The following is a 17,650-nucleotide window of genomic DNA, read 5'->3' as shown; positions in this document are numbered from 1 at the left end:
GGGCAATATTCCAATAACATGCATCAAGATAAGCAGGATATTTATTTCTGTATCCTATCTTTTTGTTAAGCACAACAGCCAAGTAATTCCTTGTATGTTTTTGTCTCGTCCACAATAAGCGGTTTACATCTGGAACTTTAACTTTCAACTCATTGCGAAACATTGCTTCCCTCATGACATTAGGCATTTGGAAATGATCAGATTCATAGATCCTTTTTTTTTTTTAGCGTAAAATAGGTGTTCATGCTCCTTCCTCACTGTAAAGATATTTATTAGTCTACTAAACTGGGAAATAGCCAGAACTGTCTATGTATCTGTGAGTGCTTCTCATGCCCACAGGTAAGCTAGGTTTGCGACAGGAGAAATCTAGCTCATTTTGCATTTGTTTGTATTTTATAACAAACATCCGTGGAAATTTAGATACAGTGTGGATTTTCAGTCATCACTTACCTCTTTAATAATTGTATTATTATCGTTTATTTGTGAAGCACCAGCATATTCCGCAGTGCGGTACAATGGGGTACAGATGTATATTACAAAAACGTAAACTGTTACATACAGGTGAGGATAAACATGCACAAACAGATACAAAGGTGTAATGAGGGCCCTGCTTGTGAGAGTTTACAATCAAGAGGGAATGAGGGACAATGTTGAAACAAGAAGGTAAGGTAGCTGCTTATTGTAGGATAAGTTGTGGCTCGGTAGAATATGGTCCTGTCTGACAGCTGAAGCCATTGAGGTTTGGAGGGAGTGGGATACGTAGGGTGGAGATTGGTCCAAGCCGCACAGCTCGTCCTAATGGGGTTGGGGGGGGGAGGAGTTGTATGTTAGAGGTATGACGAGTAGACTTCCTTGACAAGGTGAGTTTTTAAACCACTGAAAGGTGGGGGAGAGTTTGTTGGTAAATGGTAGGGAATTCCAGAGAGAGGGGGCAGCATGGGGGAAGTCTTGGAGTGAGAGAAGGAAATAAGGTGGGAGTACAGGCGGATGCCGTGGGCAGAAGGCAGGGGGTGTGTAGGTATGTATTTATGGTTGAGGGCTGAGATGTAAGGGGTGCAGTGTCGTTGTAAGTTATTAAGGTTTTAAGTGTAATTCTAGAGGCTATTCTAGAAAGCCATTGTATGGATATCCAAAGTGGAGCAGTGAGTGAGATAGAGGAGACTAGCATCCGCATTTTGAATGGATTGGAGTTGAGACGGGGAATGCCAAACTATGGAAAGGTTGCAGTAATTGAGACGGGACATGAGTGAGTGGATTAGAATTTGTTGCATCATAAGGGAGAAAGGGGTGTATTTTAGCGAATATTTCGTAGGTAGAGACGGCAGGACTTCGTGAGAGACTTAATGTGAGGAATGAAGAAGAGATCAGTCAAAGATGACCCCTAGAGGTGTTGAGGAGATTGTGGTGTTAGGCCTGGGACCCGCTGCGCCCGGTGGCGCGGGCGGCCGCACGAGCGTTCCCCACCAGCAGGGGAATCCTCCCGAGCCGGTCCCAGTCCCCGCTCACGGCACAGCGCACTACACGCTGTGACGCGTCAGCCGCTAGGGGATTCAAGAGAATTGTAATCCCAAGTGTCGACGCGTCACGTGGTGTGGCTGTGAGCCAATGAGGAGGGGAGGCTTCGGGAGGAGGGGAGTGTGTGTGTGCATGAGTGCCTGTCTGTGTGTGTGCCTGAGTGTCAGCGTGTGAGTAGGGCAGCCCGCAGCAGCTCCCTCCTGCAGCCCTGGAGCCCGAGACCGTGGAGGGGGGCGGGTAGCGGGTCCCTCCACTTAAACCACGCCCCCCTCCGCTTAAACCACGCCCCTCCCAGTCCAGCCCCGGCTCCCGCTCCCTACAGACCGCATATCGCGGTCTGTGTCTGTCGGCGCCCCGCCTGTCTGCAGTGCGGGCGCGCTGACTGAGGGAGCGGGGCCTTAGCCTTATTGACAGTGAGGATGAGTGTTGGTGGAAAGGGAAAAGCATATTCATTCTGTTTGACATGTTTAGCTTCAGATAGCGGTGAGACATCCAGGAGGAGATTGCAGAGAAATAAATTGCACCAAATAAATCAAGAAAAATTGTTTTTTTTCTGCTTTTGGTAAATATTGTGCAATATTTTGTGGGATATTGGGGAAATTCCGCTGCACCCTTTTGATCCTCTCAGGGACCCCTAGGGTGCCGCGGAACCCCAGTTGAGACTCGCTGCCCTAATGGTTGCAAAACTGCACATGGTAGAAACAGAACTACAGAAACGTTTCCTAAAAATTCTGAAGGTGTATTATGCGGTTTATAGTATCTGTTTCTTGTTTTTAATCTAAACTAGACCTACTTAATATCAAAATACTCAGGCTAAAACAACCAACATACATCATTATTGGTTTGCCCTTTGTTTATGTAATGCATACATCTTTCTTTTTAATGTAGCATGGCAAATATTCATTGTATCTTCTTTTTTTAACATTATTTGTAGCTAATATACCGACTTTAAGAATGCTTTACTTTCTATAGAAGGGGGACCTTTCATTCATGTGTAAATAGTTACTAAATACCAGAAAGAAAGAACAAAACTTTACAAGGTTATAATGGAGTTAGATCAGGGGGGCGCAAACTTTTTTCCCTGCGCCCCCCTGCCGGCTGTCCCCTCACTCCCGCGCCCCCCCCAACCCCAACTTACCCGCGCTCCGGCGTAATGACGTCATGTTGCCATAGCAACGTGACGTCACATGACCTCGCAGCGTCATTTTGACGCCGCGTTGCCATGGCGACGCAGGGAGGAAGCCGCCGGAGCCACGGTAAGTTAGGTTTACAGAGGCCCTGCAGCTCCCCCGGCACTTAATTTAAGTGCCTTCGGCAAGCGCGCGGGGCTTCTGTAAACCCGCGCCCCCTGTCGGCAGTCTCGCGCCCCCCCCAGTTTGCGCACCGCTGAGTTAGATGACACCGATGGAATTCCAGCTAGCTAGGAAGTATTAATCAGTACAGCTGAACCCCGTTATAGCGTGACCCGTTATAACGTGAATTCGGTTATACTGTAACTCGGTTTTCACGTGGCTCCCGTTTAAAAAAAAAATTAAAAAAAATTAAATTAAAAAAAACTGCACACACTCTCACTGCACACACTCTCACTGCACACACTCTCACTGCACACACTCTCACTGCACACACTCTCACTGCACACACTCTCACTGCACACACTCTCACTGCACACACTCTCACTGCACACACTCTCACTGCACACACTCTCACTGCACACACTCTCACTGCACCACTGCACACACTCTCACTGCACCACTGCACACACTCTCACTGCACACACTCTCACTGCACACACTCTCACTGCACACACTCTCACTGCACACACTCCCAGCACTCACTCCCAGCATTCACTCACTGCACACTGCACACACTCCCAGCACTCACTGCGCACTGCTCACTGCTCACTGCGCACTGCTCACTGCGCACACTCTCACTGCGCACACTCACTGCACACTCTCACTGCGCACACTCTCACTGCGCACACTCTCACTGCGCACTACACTCACAGCACACTGCACACTACACTCACAGCACACTGCACACTACACTCACAGCACATTACACTCACAGCACACTACACTCACAGCACACTACACTCACAGCACACTACACTCACAGCACTCAGCTCTCACAGCACTCAGCTCTCACAGCACACAGCACTCACAGCACTCACAGCACACAGCACTCACAGCACACAGCACTCACAGCACACAGCACTCACAGCACACTCTCACAGCACTCTCAGCACACTGCACCACTACACTTTTGTAATACAAAATCAGAGGAAGGTTCACCTGTCCCTCCAGCAATGTCGTGTACCTCATCATGTGCATGAAATGCCCAGGAGGCTGCTACTACATAGGTGAGACGGGGCAGGGGCTAAACAAAAGAATGAATCTGCATCGCCACAGCATCACACGCGGAACAAGAGACAGTCCTGTCGGCAAACATTTCTCTGACTCTGGCCATAAGATGAACGATCTGAGGGTTGCCATACTCAAAGGTAATCTTAAAACACCGAAAGAGAGACGGTTGCATGAATTCAAATTTATGCAACTGTTCGGGACACTTAACGGTGGCCCAAACAGAGATCGAAATTTTATGAGTCATTACTGACACAAGTGAACTCTCTTCCCATGAGCACTAAAGACCATGTCTGTACATACTGTGCTATATGTATGCACACACAGCTGTCTCTTACACATACCAATACTCTTTATTTTTCCATCCCTATACAGTACACCAATAGGGACCACATAGTATCCACACACACTTTTAGTTATGCCACTATCTCCCACATTTCCACACCTACCCACACCATTTATATCCACTCCCACTCCACACACCCCTTTTGTAAAGCACTGTATACACTGAGGGCTCTCCATTCATTTATATTCACACAGATACACACACACACTTACATCACTTACTTTCAGGAACCATTTAACACCTCTAACCATAAATCCCATCCACACCGGGGGGAAGGACAAGCACAGATAACATTCCAAGAGACGCTGTTTTTAAGTATTCCCTTTGCTTGCTTCATTCATTGTAACATCGCCAGAAGAAGAGATTAGTGTATCTCGAAAGCTCGCACAAATAAAAGCATTGCGTTAGCCACAGAACGGTATCATCTATTTATTTTTTGATTATTGAAGCTCGGCTAACACGGTACTGATACCTCTACATGTGTGTGTATATATATATATATATATATATATATATATATATATATATATATATATATATATATATATATTATATATGTGTATATATATATATATATATATATATTATATATATATATATATATATATATATATATATATATATATATATATAATATATATATATATATATAATTATTATTATTAAGCCTTTCCTAATCCTTTAAACATGAGCACTCCATCTTGTTATCCCATGAACTGAAATGGCTGAAGAGAATTTATAATAATGCCTTAACTTAGAACCATTTTCACAGTAGCTGATTAAGGTATTCGCATTAAATTGTGCATGAATTATTTTTTTAAAGGTAACAGCCAGGGGCTGGACTCTGCTCCTTTTTGACAGATTGGATGCAAACCAGACACCCGGTGTGGTGTGCATTTGGGGTCTGCGTGTGTTTTAGATCTGATGCAATGCAGGAAATGGGAAGATCTGGCCAACCTCCATGATTTTAACTGAACCTCTAGACTTTTACTAAAGTACATTCTGTGTATAGTAGCTAAATAGAAAATTAAGATCTGCTGTATACTGGGGCATTAGTGTTCTCACTTGACTTACTCAACTGAACCAAGTGCTAAAATTAATTAGCCACATTGCAAATAAAGGCACAGCCAATGAAGTACAGTAGTGATATTTTTCTTGGTTGAATAAGAGGAAGACATTATTTACGTGCAGTGAAGTAATCCCTTGTCTTCCCCTATTGTTTCACAGTTTCGTTTTGTAAGGAGTGTGTAAAGTGGCATGTGTTGTCCTGCAAAAGATTGCACCCAGTTCTAATTGGAACCCAGTGGTGCAATAACCTTTCTTTAACCTCTTCACTGCTAAACAGCTGTGTTTTCACATCTTCCAATATTGCAATGATTATCCTTTATTTAAATTTTTTTGGCAAGTGGTACTTTAAAATTTATTCTTGCATTAAACATTTTTTTGCGCCTAACTGAGTCAGACAAGATTTTTGTCTGTGTTTTTGAGTGATCTGTAATATCGCATGTTAATAAATAGCCGGGAAATTTAATGTGGTGAGTTGGCATAGTTTGCATAGAAAATGATCGGATTGAACGTAATTGCCAGACACTTGCTAATCAAGTTTTCTATGTTTGTTTCTTGGTCCGACATAATGAAACTAACCCAGTGCTGTATTTGTTCTTGGAGTACAAAGGTTGAAGAAGAAAACAGCAATACATTGTTACCTCCCTTTGGTTCTAAAGCTCCTCCCCAGCCTTTCCTATTTTCTGTGTAACTATGTGTCAAATCACAAGCTGAGTGAAGTAAAGACAAGTCAAATACGTCAGGCCTTATACATTCAACTACGAGTGTGCTGATCACAGTGAGATAGCTGGAAGGATAGCCGTCAAATAGGTGGTGGTGTTCCTGGGATTGAGTTACAATTGGCACTATCTGAGCTTAATAAACCGGGCCCATTGATGCTGAAAAAGCGAGGCATTAGTTTAATGATTAAGTGTTCTCGTTATAAATGAGATTGCCCTCAAACATGGGTGATTCCTTAAACATGGATGTTTAGGTTTTTTTTTTAATGAGTTTCTTAGACATTTTTGCTTTGAATCATCTATTTTTCCATAGAATAAAGATGGCTTGCGATGCAAAGTAAACCTCATTGCAGTTAAAAAGCTTACAGTGCTCAGTTCATTTGTAAACATCATAAGAGCTTTAATAAGTTTATTATTTCATGTTACCATTATTTCCCCATATGTATTATTGACATGTGCAAACAAAAGAGCTACATTGAATGGATTGGTGTTGTGCCAGGGGCATATTGCCAGAGAATGTGTTGATAGTTTGGTATCTAAGCTTCATTGACTAGCAAAAATAAACCTTAACCTGGGATCTTTTTTTCCGCAGGAAGATTTGCCTCCATTGTAAGTGCCCACGGGAGGAACACAGTGTGACAGCTATGCCACTGGAGATGGAGAAAACTATGAACAAGCTCATGTTTGACTTTCAAAGGAATTCCACGTCTGATGATGACTCTGGTTGTGCCCTTGAAGAATACGCCTGGATTCCTCCTGGTTTGAAACCAGAACAGGTATGTCGGTTTTAGTTTAATTCTGTCCATGTGTATCAATTTAAAGCTTCCGATGTAAAGGTGTCAATAGGTTATGCTAGGTGAAGTCGTCAATAAACATATCATCGCCATGTCGGGAAGTTTTGTATTTATTCAAGGGCATTATGCAGACTATTTTCAAACAAATGTAATACTGATATGTCTGTCCACTCACTGGAGCAGGTAATTGTTGTACTTCCAAGTATTATTGCTGTGTCTACTCCAATTACAATTCTATTATTTTTTTGTACAGAGCCAACCATAATATACAGCACTTCACACTAGAGTCTTTACAATACATGATTGTAGAACAGGGGTGCTCAACTCCATTCCTCATGATCCCCCAACGGGGCGATGACTGAGCCACTGATTGAGCCACCTGTGTTGTGGCTGGGATATCCTTAAAACTAACCTGTTTGGGGGGTGGAGGGGGTGTCTTGAGGACTGGAGTTGAGCATGAGCTAGGAAAGTGAATGTAATTCAAATGGTAACCACCTTTATAGAGCTTAGTCTTATTTATTCATTTTACATAGCGCTAATACAGCACATTACAGTACAAATATATGATGGCTTCAAAGATATAAGGCAATGTTAAAGTAAGGGTATGAGAACACCAGGCATAAGTTAATAGAGAAAGAACCCTAAAGTCGAAAAGCCATGCCCAAAGAGCTTCCAATCTAATTGCATTTGAGACAACCGAAGATATTCCTTTACCCCTTCAGTGCCCTGTTGACACCATAAAAATTGTCACCCTAGAAGCCCTTGTAACATACACTGTCATGGGCTTTTGCTAGATTTTTTTAGGGGTTGTTCCGAACTATTCTGAAGGAGCGGAGCCTTCACTTTTGGTATGGCTAATGGTAACGACCATGTGACCGCTCAGAAGAGCCAGAGGGTCCATGCCCACAGAGATGGTAGAACTCTATGGCACTGAAGGGATTCATTGAATAGTCTGTTTTTTTGGGGATGGGGTGCGGTTTAAACCCAGTGAAGAGAGACCATGAAGTGCAATTGTTTTTGTAATATGTGAATTACAAATAATAATAAAAACATATAAAATATATATATTATATTTATTATACGCATGCGAAAAGTGTGTTCAACATTATTTCCAAATATTTTTAAAGCTCAATCCACTATAAAATCTCTTGTAAGGAGCAATGTATAATTCTTTGCAAATGTCATGAATGTCAACACTGGGTGAAGAATATACATTAAAACCTTCTATTAATGTGGCCTCAAGTAAAACGTTAATGCAATATACCTAGACATGTTATACAGTATGTGGCAAACAAGGGATTATTTCCATAACTTCAATATCCATTCCCTCTGTCCTTTTTAATTGAATCGGTTTCCTACATCTGTGATGAATTAACATTACACTGGTTTCGTGTTATACAGTGCAGTTACACTAATAAATACCCCTTTCCCCTTTGGCAACAAGAAAACTAAATGCCTCAAGGTACCATCTCTATTTACAGTACTTGCAACAAAATAGTAGTCCTTTGCATGCTTTGGCTTTATCTGTGATCAGTGTACATTTAGCCTGTCTGCATTGTTTCAAATTTAAGTTAAGACTCAGAATGGCAAAACTTCTTGTGTTCTGTTTCTTCTTAGAAGAGCTTCAAAGAAAAAAGTCCATCCACTGGGTGAGACCATTACACAAGACCACATTATAAAAACAGGCTGTTTGTATGTAAAATAATGAGCATTGTTTGTTCCCTTTTCTCAATGTAACATAGAATTTGCCGAGTTTTTGTTTGCACAATCAAGCAGGGTAGGGGAGAATTAAGAAGGGGTAAAACAGGCAACATTTGGGAGAGGAGAATTAACAATTAAATTCTCTGTTTCATGGAAACTCTATAAAATGTTCTTAACAGCAATTTAGAAAACAGAAAGAATAGGAAACATAATTATTTTGTTAGACCTGGGCTATATTGACAAGCATGTGTGTATTGTTGTTGCTAATATTGTGGCAGCTCTGAGTGCTTTCGGTGTCAATGCCTATCATTTTTCTTAAGCCTAGCATTAATATATATATGTATATATATATGTGCAAAATTGTCAGATGGCACTCACATATATTGTTAAAATACAGGTGCTTGTCCCATAGGTAATGTGTAGATAAATAATTCCTTACCAGGCAGACCTCGAATTCCAGGACACCACAGCAAAGAAGAGACAGCACTCAAGATAATCCTGTGTCAAAAGTGTATTAAAGGAAACATGGCACAATCACCCGACGTTTCGGTCCTAAGAACAGGACCTTTCTCAAGGGAGTGCTGGAGCATGTTTCCTTTAATACATTTTTGACACAGGATTATCTTGAGTTCTGTCTCTGCTTTGCTGTGGTGTCCTGGGATTCGAGGTCTGCCTGGTAAGGGGGGGTGGTGTGTGTGTGTGTGTGTGTGTGTGTGTGTGTGTGTGTGTGTGTGTGTGTGTGTGTGTGTGTGTGTGTGTGTGTAATCAAACCGCGCTCTTGCTTCCTAAAAAGATCTTGAAGTAGATCAGCTCTTGCTGCTGCTGTGATGTGAAGGCACCCCTCCTCCACCAATAACCGCCGTGGGAAGGCTCCAAACGTCAGGTGTAAATGAAAAATAAACACAGGAGCGCACCAAGGGTCAAGATTTATGTAATAACAATAAAATAAATAACATGTAAAAACTTACATATAAGAATATAAGAATCTGTCAGAATTAGATTGTAGTAACAAAGGAGAGGGCGGGATTAGGTGGTCAGAATTACAATACATTTTAGGTGAACCCCATTTCTCCTTCTTTTTACTGCATTTGTATTGTACTGTGATTTAAAAGGGGGAACTTATTTATCTACATTTACAATAGGTAAACTAACTCTTTTCTGTTTTAAAATTCCATAACTGTATATAAATCTCCATTATTTTCCCATACTCCATATGCTGTGAAGATGTTTGGTCCATGATGGAGAATAGGTTAGCTCCATTCCAACAATTAAGGAAGGTGGCTTAACCACATATTGAATAAAAACCTTTTAGTTTTTTTTTTCTTTAGTTTATCTCCCATCTATATTTTTTTTTCTTGCCCTCTTCCTACAATCTGTACATGTGCCTGTTATCGCATTTCTCTTCTGATCTGTCTTAACACGTAGTTCAGAAAGAAGTGACATTCTCGTGTTTTTTTTTCCCTCAAATACTTTAACTTATTTTGACATTTTGCTGGGGAGTTTTTTTGGTCATTGTTTTTCGTTTGAAAAATGAGAAGGTTCGAGTCAGTCTGTATTATGAGTTGTTACTTTTTGTGCCCTAAAAACACAACAGACTTTACATTTCAAAAACCAATGCTAATCACTCCAATCATTGATATGTCACAAAGACATCATGTTTTGCTTATTTTAGTTAGTGGCAGCTGGCATACAAACTGTTCCCATACTCATTTGAATAGATGTTTGTTTTACATTTTTTATTATCGTTTATTTGTTAAGCGCCAACAAATTCCGCATTTTAATATCACCGCTCTCAGGGAAGCAGCGGGGTTTAGATGCACAGTGGTGCATTTTGAGTTAGTGGCTTATTTGCATTCGATTGTCTATGATCAAAACAAACTGATGTAATTCTTCATACAAATGACAATGTTGCAGAAACATGATTTCTGGCCCAAGAGATTCCTCTCATCTGCATCACTTGAAGCATTTGTTGATATAACTACCGTAGTTTCTACTTTCACCCTGCCTTCAAAGGACTTGAGCTAAAAAAATACAAATAGCCCTGAGCATAAGAAAGCACTCTGGGTATTAAGTTCTCTTGGAGTACATAGATAACGTTTTGTAAAGATACAGTTGTTAAATCCAAATTTCCTCATATTTGTTATCTTTTAATTTGTATGAATTTTGATTACTTATGTGGTGTTAGTCTGAATCCTGCACTACCAGCTGCTGCTTTGCAGGTGACATAGCTTGTCTTTAAGATCGTCTTTAACTCATTGGAGCCGTATCTTTTGCCCATTAAAGGAGCAAGCCTACAATGTACCAGAGTGAACTAATGGGAATTACCTTGCAGGTTAAATCTAGGTGGTTGATGCCTTAAAAAAACAGACCGGTATAGATAGTTTTAAATCTGTATTTTTTGAAAAAAATATTGTGAGTATGCTTCAACGTTTTAAACGTACTGGTCCCCCCCACCCCCCTCTCTAACTCTCACTCTTAACCCCATCTCTCATTCTCTCTCTTAACCCCATCTCTCACTCTCACTCTTATCCCCCTCTCTCTCTCTTACCTCCCTCTCTCTCTCTCTTATCCCCCTCCCTCTCTCCTATACCTCTCGCTCTCTCTCTCACTCACTCTTATCCTCTCTCTCTCTCACACTCTTATTCCCTTTCTCTCTTACTCTTATTCACCTCTCACTCCTCTCCCTTCTCTTGCCGGCCCCTACCTGTGGTGCAGAGGGAGCAGCGTGGCAGGAGCCCACCCAGGCGGTGATTACAGAAGTTGGGCCCGACTTCCGGTTGGTTCTAATTTCCCTGTTCGGACCACCTGGGTGGTCTCCCTCCATACTGCCGCCTCCGCCACCCGCACCACGGGTAGGGGCCTGGGAGAGCGTCCCTAACTGGGACAGCCGTGGGCTGTACTTTGCCCACCCCTGAGTAAGTGGGTCTGTAGCTAATCTCTTCAGCATTGTAAGCATTAGTAGGGCATTGATTTTTCAAAGCACCATTTGCCACTCAAGTATTGAATATGATGACCCTGCCCATGAAGAGTAGCAAACAATGCATGATGAGACTTCTTGAATCTCACCACCTCTAAGATGATGAACATCGAACATAGCACAATTACTGCAGAACATCATTATTTAATTGTACACCCTTATTTTGCAGCCACCAAAAACAATGAACAGATTTCATGTGCTAATCAATTTTGAAAAAAAGTTACAGAAAACCTTCACGGTTTGCCGTGTGGGTGGAGGCATAGACAACATATTAATTGCCAAGTGAAGCATTAGCAGCTGTTGCAAGGGCAGGCGCTGACATATTCTTCATTTGAAAGAAAAGAAAGATGTTTCAGATTCCGTGATCTATTTACTAAATGACAAACTCAGAAACCCTCACATAATACAGAGTATGTGCATATGCTTTGTCACCCATTGCTTGTTTGGAATGATTTCCATTGTCCGGAATACACAGTGACCCTATTTTATCAAAAGCCCTCTAGTAGCCATCCAGTGTACGTGCTCCAATCTCCACTCTGTGATAATTGATGACAGATTTTCTTCTGTTGCTATTTAGCATTCAGTAAAGCAGGATACAGCTGCCACTCATGGCTTTGTTTTCATATTTCAAATTAGTAGGTAATGTGGTTGACCTTTTCACATTTACAAAGATTTTTTATAGTAAATGTAACTAATTGGGATTTTCTCATCTTAAATGTATTATACTTTGTAGATTTTGCATTGGTTGGCTATCTGAAATCTGTGCGCCTTCACATTTACAGCACTGGTTTTGTGGCAATTTGGAATGCCCATAATTCACAACCAATTAGTGCAACCCCATCACAACTCACTTACTATCAATCGAATTGGAAATTGAAAGCAGAGTGCTGCAAAAAAAAACAGAGATGAGTGCAGGATGGCCAACGGTGTACCTATAAAGGCGAATCCACTCATGCATTGAATACAGCTCACAGCTCTAGGGCAATTACTATATTTTACAGTTCAATCTATGAACTATGACCTTCATAATGGAAGAGTACAAGACTTTAGCTTTATAACCATTTTTATTTCCATATTACTTTGGGGTTGGATGCCTTTTCTTGCAGAAGGTTTTTTTTTTTTTCTATTTGTCTATGTATTTCATACTGCATAACAAGTAATGTTATTCGAAATGATGTTGCGAATACATTTATTAATGGAGCATTTTTTTGCAATTAGGTTCATCAGTATTACAGCTGCCTCCCTGATGACAAAGTGCCCTATGTAAATAGTCCAGGAGAGAAATCTCGAATAAAACAGCTTTTGCACCAGCTGCCTCCACACGACAATGAAGTAAGTGCACAAAGATTAATTGACGAATATCCCGTATTTTCATTAATGTACCTTGATTTTGAGTAGCAGTTACTGGATGACTTCATGGATTGTATCTTATTTAGAGGCCTAACAGTTATTCTTTTTATATGATTACATTTCCACCATAACTTATTTAATGTGTGGCTGAAACCTAACCCAGCTTCATTATAGCAAAGCCAGTATAACCAGCTTCACACTGAGATCCAAAAGGTCAAAACAGCTGTCTCTAGGTAGGGTTACTGGCTATGCACTTTTTTTAAACCAGGCTGTGCTGACTAGCTGTGTAATACGGCAGGCATAAGCTTACAGAGGCCCATATTAAAATGGATTTGAAGCGAAAGGTGACACAGTGGGCTCATTTGCATATCCTTTCCCAGAATCCCTAGCTGCAGTGAAAGCATTGTATGGTAAGAGCTGATGCTGAAAAGCCGGGTGGCAGACCTGTCTGAGACATGGGAATGTGCTGCCAAGTGATGTTTCCTCTATAATAAGACATGGTTCTTCATGTACTGTATGCCATGCAGACATTTCTATTAATATCTGGGTTTTATTTACTCGTGCATATTTTAGGGGTCAAAAGGTTATAGATCTCTAGACCTTTTGTAACTCGGGCTTGGATGTGATATGCACATGAAATATGTAGTACACAAGCAAAAAAAGAGAGGGTCTGAACATTATGGTGATGACTAATACTCAACACTCACATATTTTCAGCTGGTTAAATGTAAAAGCTCAAATCTGATACATCCATGTAAAAGAAACACTAGAATATATTGCAGCTTTTCATCTGCGATCGTTTCAGCTTTTCTCTTTGCGTCTGTTAATTACAATAGTCCTTGGTTGCTGTCTGTCAACATTTGAAGCCAAGTGTCAAATCAATTGTTTCTATTTAAAGCTGCAGTTCATTTTCTGTTTTTAAAAAAACAACTTTGAAAGACCAATTTTCTTGTATTCTATTTTAACAGCCATTTGCTAAGGCACTGACCCTTCGTGTCCTGTCACAAGTCCTGGCACACCCCTTTGTCAGCCCTGCCCTCCCTCTAGCACATGTCAGTGCAGGAGTGCTCATGAATATTCATGAGCTTCCACTGACTGACAGAAGCAAATAAAAACATATGCCAGCTCTAATTATGTCACCAAATTTCGCCTATCAATACATGGAGAACGAATTGACTGGCAGCTATACAGTTCGTTAGGTAATTAGAGATTGCACACATGAAACTATTGAAGTAAAAAAATTAATTAAAAAAAAAAAAGACTGAACTGCAGCTTTAACCAAGACTCATATAGCATTAGGGATACCGACTTGCTGTTGGTGAATGGTTTAATAACTATTACTGGGGAAGCACATGTGTTTTTTTTTTCCTAAATCCAAACGTTCCATAACCTCTTTTGTAAATTCTCCAGTGTGGACCGTTTAATTGTGTAGTCATAGTTGGCAAGGGTAAAATAAAACGGGAATACAATTGCTTCAGTACGGTTTTGGATGTGCACAGCTGAAAAGTTGGTTGCTTTCCAAAATGTAAATAAGTAATGGATGGAGGTCTTGCAAAGCATGAGCAAAGATAAAAGATAGTAGATAAAAGAAAATATATACAAATATGGCTTGGAAAATTGTCTACAACTGAGCTTCCAAATAAAAATAACTCCTAAAGGTTAATTAATGCTTGGGATTAGATTGAGATAATTGGACTTAACCCATGACTTTGAAATCCTGATTTTATTAATTTTATAATTCTGTAACATTTTTAAATGCAACCAATGCCATAGGAATAACGCCCTTCTCCCCTTTCCTGTCTGCTCCTGAATGTGCTCCAGTCCATTCTTGTGTATATTGACTGACCATAGCAACAGAGCAAAAAATAACGGTTGGGTTAATAGTCTATGAAATTGCTCAGGGGCGATGTTTTAGAGGAGTGAACATCTTCTGTCTGACCAAATTTAATTTGGAAACTATGCTTTTTTTTTTTTAAACTTGGATATTATAGTTTTCTGGTACAAATCAGCCCACTGGAACATGAGGGATTTTCTTCTAAAGTTAAATTTGATGTCCTTGTACTGTACCTTGTTTTGGTAGGGAACACTGTTCCCCAATAAAAAAAAATAGACGTAAACATTAGGTAATGTCCTCAGACAAATAAAATACATTTCTAAGACCGGTTTATGCACATGGTAAATATATCGATAACCCTCCAGTAAGAGAATGTGGTGCAATTTTATAATATTGTTTTTCAGGCTTTCAAAGCTCTTTCTGCTCAGACAAAATGTGACTTCAATGTAGCCCTAGCACACACCAATACCATACGAATTAAAGCAGCAACCCTTATTGGGCTAGGGTCGTGAGTGGAGTACCTCAGGGATCGGTACTGGGACCCGTGCTTTTTAACTTGTTTATTAATGACCTTGAGGTGGCATCGAGAGCAAAGTCTCCATCTTTGCTGATGATACTAAATTGTGTAAGGTAGTAGAATCAGAGCAGGAGGTAATTTCTCTCCAGAAGGACTTGTAGAGACTGGTAAATGGCAGATGAGGTTTAATACAGATACACAGATACACATAAGGTTATGCATTTGGAAAGCAAGAATAAACAGGCAACTTACAAATTAAATGGGGATAAATTGTGGGAATCCTTGATGGAGAAGGATTTAGGAGTGCTTGTAGACAGCAGGCTTAGCAATAGTGCCCAAAGTCATGCAGTAGCTGCAAAGGCAAACAATCTTATCTTGTATTAAACGGGCAATGGATGGAAGTGAAGTAAACATAATTATGCCCCTTTACAAAGCATTAGTAAGACCACACCTTGAATATGGAGTACAATTTTGGGTGCCACTCAGAAAAGACATTATGGAACTAGAGAGAGTGCAGAGAAGAGCCACCAAATTAATAAAGGGGATGGACAATCTAACTTACGAGGCGAGGCTAGCTAAATTAGATTTATTTACATTAGAAAAGAGGCGATATGATAATATACAAATATATTCGGGGACAGTACATGGAGCTTTCAAAAGAACTATTCGTCCCAAGGGCAGTACAAAGGACTTGGGATCATCCCTTTAGGTTGGAGGAAAGGAGATTTCACCAGCAACAAAGGAAAGGGTTCTTTACAGTAAGGGCAGTTCAAATGTTGAATTCATGACCCATGGAGACTGTGATGGCAGATACAATGGATCCATTCAAAAAAAGGTTGGGCATCTTTTTAGAATGGAAATGTATACAGGAATATACCAAATAAGTAAATATGGGAAGAATGTCCAGGGAGTAATCCGATTTGCTAATTCTTGGAGTCTGGAAGGAATTTATTTTTCCCCTTATGAGATATCATTAGATGATATAATTCTGTTTTTTTTTGTTTGCCTTCCTCTGGATCAATAAGTAAGTATAGATATAGGATAAAGTATCTGTTCTCTAAATTTAGCATAGGTTGAACTTGATGGATGTATGTCTTTTTTTTTAACCTCATCTACTATGTAACTGTGTAACCTCCTCACCCCTAGATGCCTACATTAGTGCAACTCTTATAATGTTCGTATCTTGCCCCCTGAGCATGTACTGGTCTTTTTTTTTTGTTTTGTTGTGTTAACTATCATTCTCTCCTTAATCACTTGCTTCTGAGTTAACCATTGTAGCCTTTAGACTGCACTGAGCTCTTTAAACCTCCCCGGGACGCTTACTTTATCAAACCCTTATATCCCCCTGATGGATTATCAGATTTTAAAAACAAAAATAGCCTTGGAAAGGGCAATAAAAGATCTCTTCAAGTCAGTGTTTGATTCACCTGAGAATCCCTCTGATCAAAAATCAACCCCCCTTCCTTAATTGTTTTTTTTGTTTGTTTAATCTAGTATGTTAGGGGTTGGGGTGTTAGTGTGACTGCTAATTTTCCACTATGTAATGCAATTAGGCAGTTTTATTGGGGGGGGGGGGGGGGGTCATGTGACTGTTTAGAAGTATAAATTTGAACCTAGTGTGGGGTTAGCATAGCATTTCAAGTGGGCCCATTTCTAAGGGACTGAAAGAGTTATACAAGAGGTAGACGAGGTGGACATCAGTCTGGATTTTCCAGCAACTTTATCTGTGTGAGGATATTACTGGACAGCTTTCAGTGAGCTCACTACTAGACTCATGTTCTACATGTATAGGCCTGCATCATTTAACCTTCCCTCATATACTGCAGTCTCCCTGAAAACTTCTCCTCATCCACTCACACTCAACCCTTCTTCCTCCAATTCCCTCTACAACCCCTTTCAACACACCCTGGCACTGCTTAAAGCATCAAGCCTCTGGCAGCAGCCAAGGGCACACTCTCGCTTAATTTCCCATTTTCTACTGTCATCGCCCTCACCTTGCAGCTAACAACTCCTGCTTCTCACATCACACCCCATCACCTCAAACACTAAAGAAAGAAAGAAAGAAAACCCCTATCTTACGCCCTCGTCCTCTATCACTACTACTCCTCGAATCTGGTTTTCGCTCTTTGCACTCCACAGAGACAGCACTAACCAAAGTGACCAATGACCTGCTCACAGCTAAATTGAAGGGTCCTTTCTCCATACTAATTCTCCTGGATCTCGCTGCTGCCTTCAACACTGTTCATTACCTCCTTCTCCTAAACATTCTTCACTCCATCCATTGGCCTCCATGACGCAGCCTTCTCCTGACGCACATTCTGCATTTCCAACCGCTCCCTTACCTTATGTAACACCCTCCCCCACCGCAAAATAAAAAAAACCTTAGTGGCTTCAGCAGTAAGACTGGGCCATATTCTTACCTGAAGCTCATCTTATCCTATAATGAGCAGCCACCTTACCTTCTCGTTTCAA

At 40.7% G+C, this 17,650-nt stretch overlaps 1 protein-coding gene across 3 annotated transcripts in view; it reads left to right on the top strand.

The window, feature by feature from the left end:
- Window positions 1-17,650, top strand: part of PRICKLE2 (prickle planar cell polarity protein 2) — a 163,881-nt gene that overhangs the window by 108,169 nt on the left and 38,062 nt on the right. For all 3 annotated transcript variants that reach the window (XM_075574256.1, XM_075574255.1, XM_075574254.1), the window contains exons 2-3: window positions 6,598-6,781; window positions 12,696-12,809. In XM_075574256.1, coding sequence (XP_075430371.1) covers window positions 6,650-6,781; window positions 12,696-12,809 — 246 coding nt within the window. In that variant the 5' untranslated portion in view covers window positions 6,598-6,649. The remainder of the gene's footprint in view (window positions 1-6,597; window positions 6,782-12,695; window positions 12,810-17,650) is intronic.

The sequence above is a fragment of the Ascaphus truei genome, chromosome 17 (genome assembly GCF_040206685.1).
Source record: "Ascaphus truei isolate aAscTru1 chromosome 17, aAscTru1.hap1, whole genome shotgun sequence".
Classification (NCBI taxonomy): Eukaryota; Metazoa; Chordata; class Amphibia; order Anura; family Ascaphidae; genus Ascaphus; species Ascaphus truei.
The sequence above is the reverse complement of the archived record's forward strand: the minus strand, read 5'-3'. Positions and strand labels throughout refer to the sequence as shown.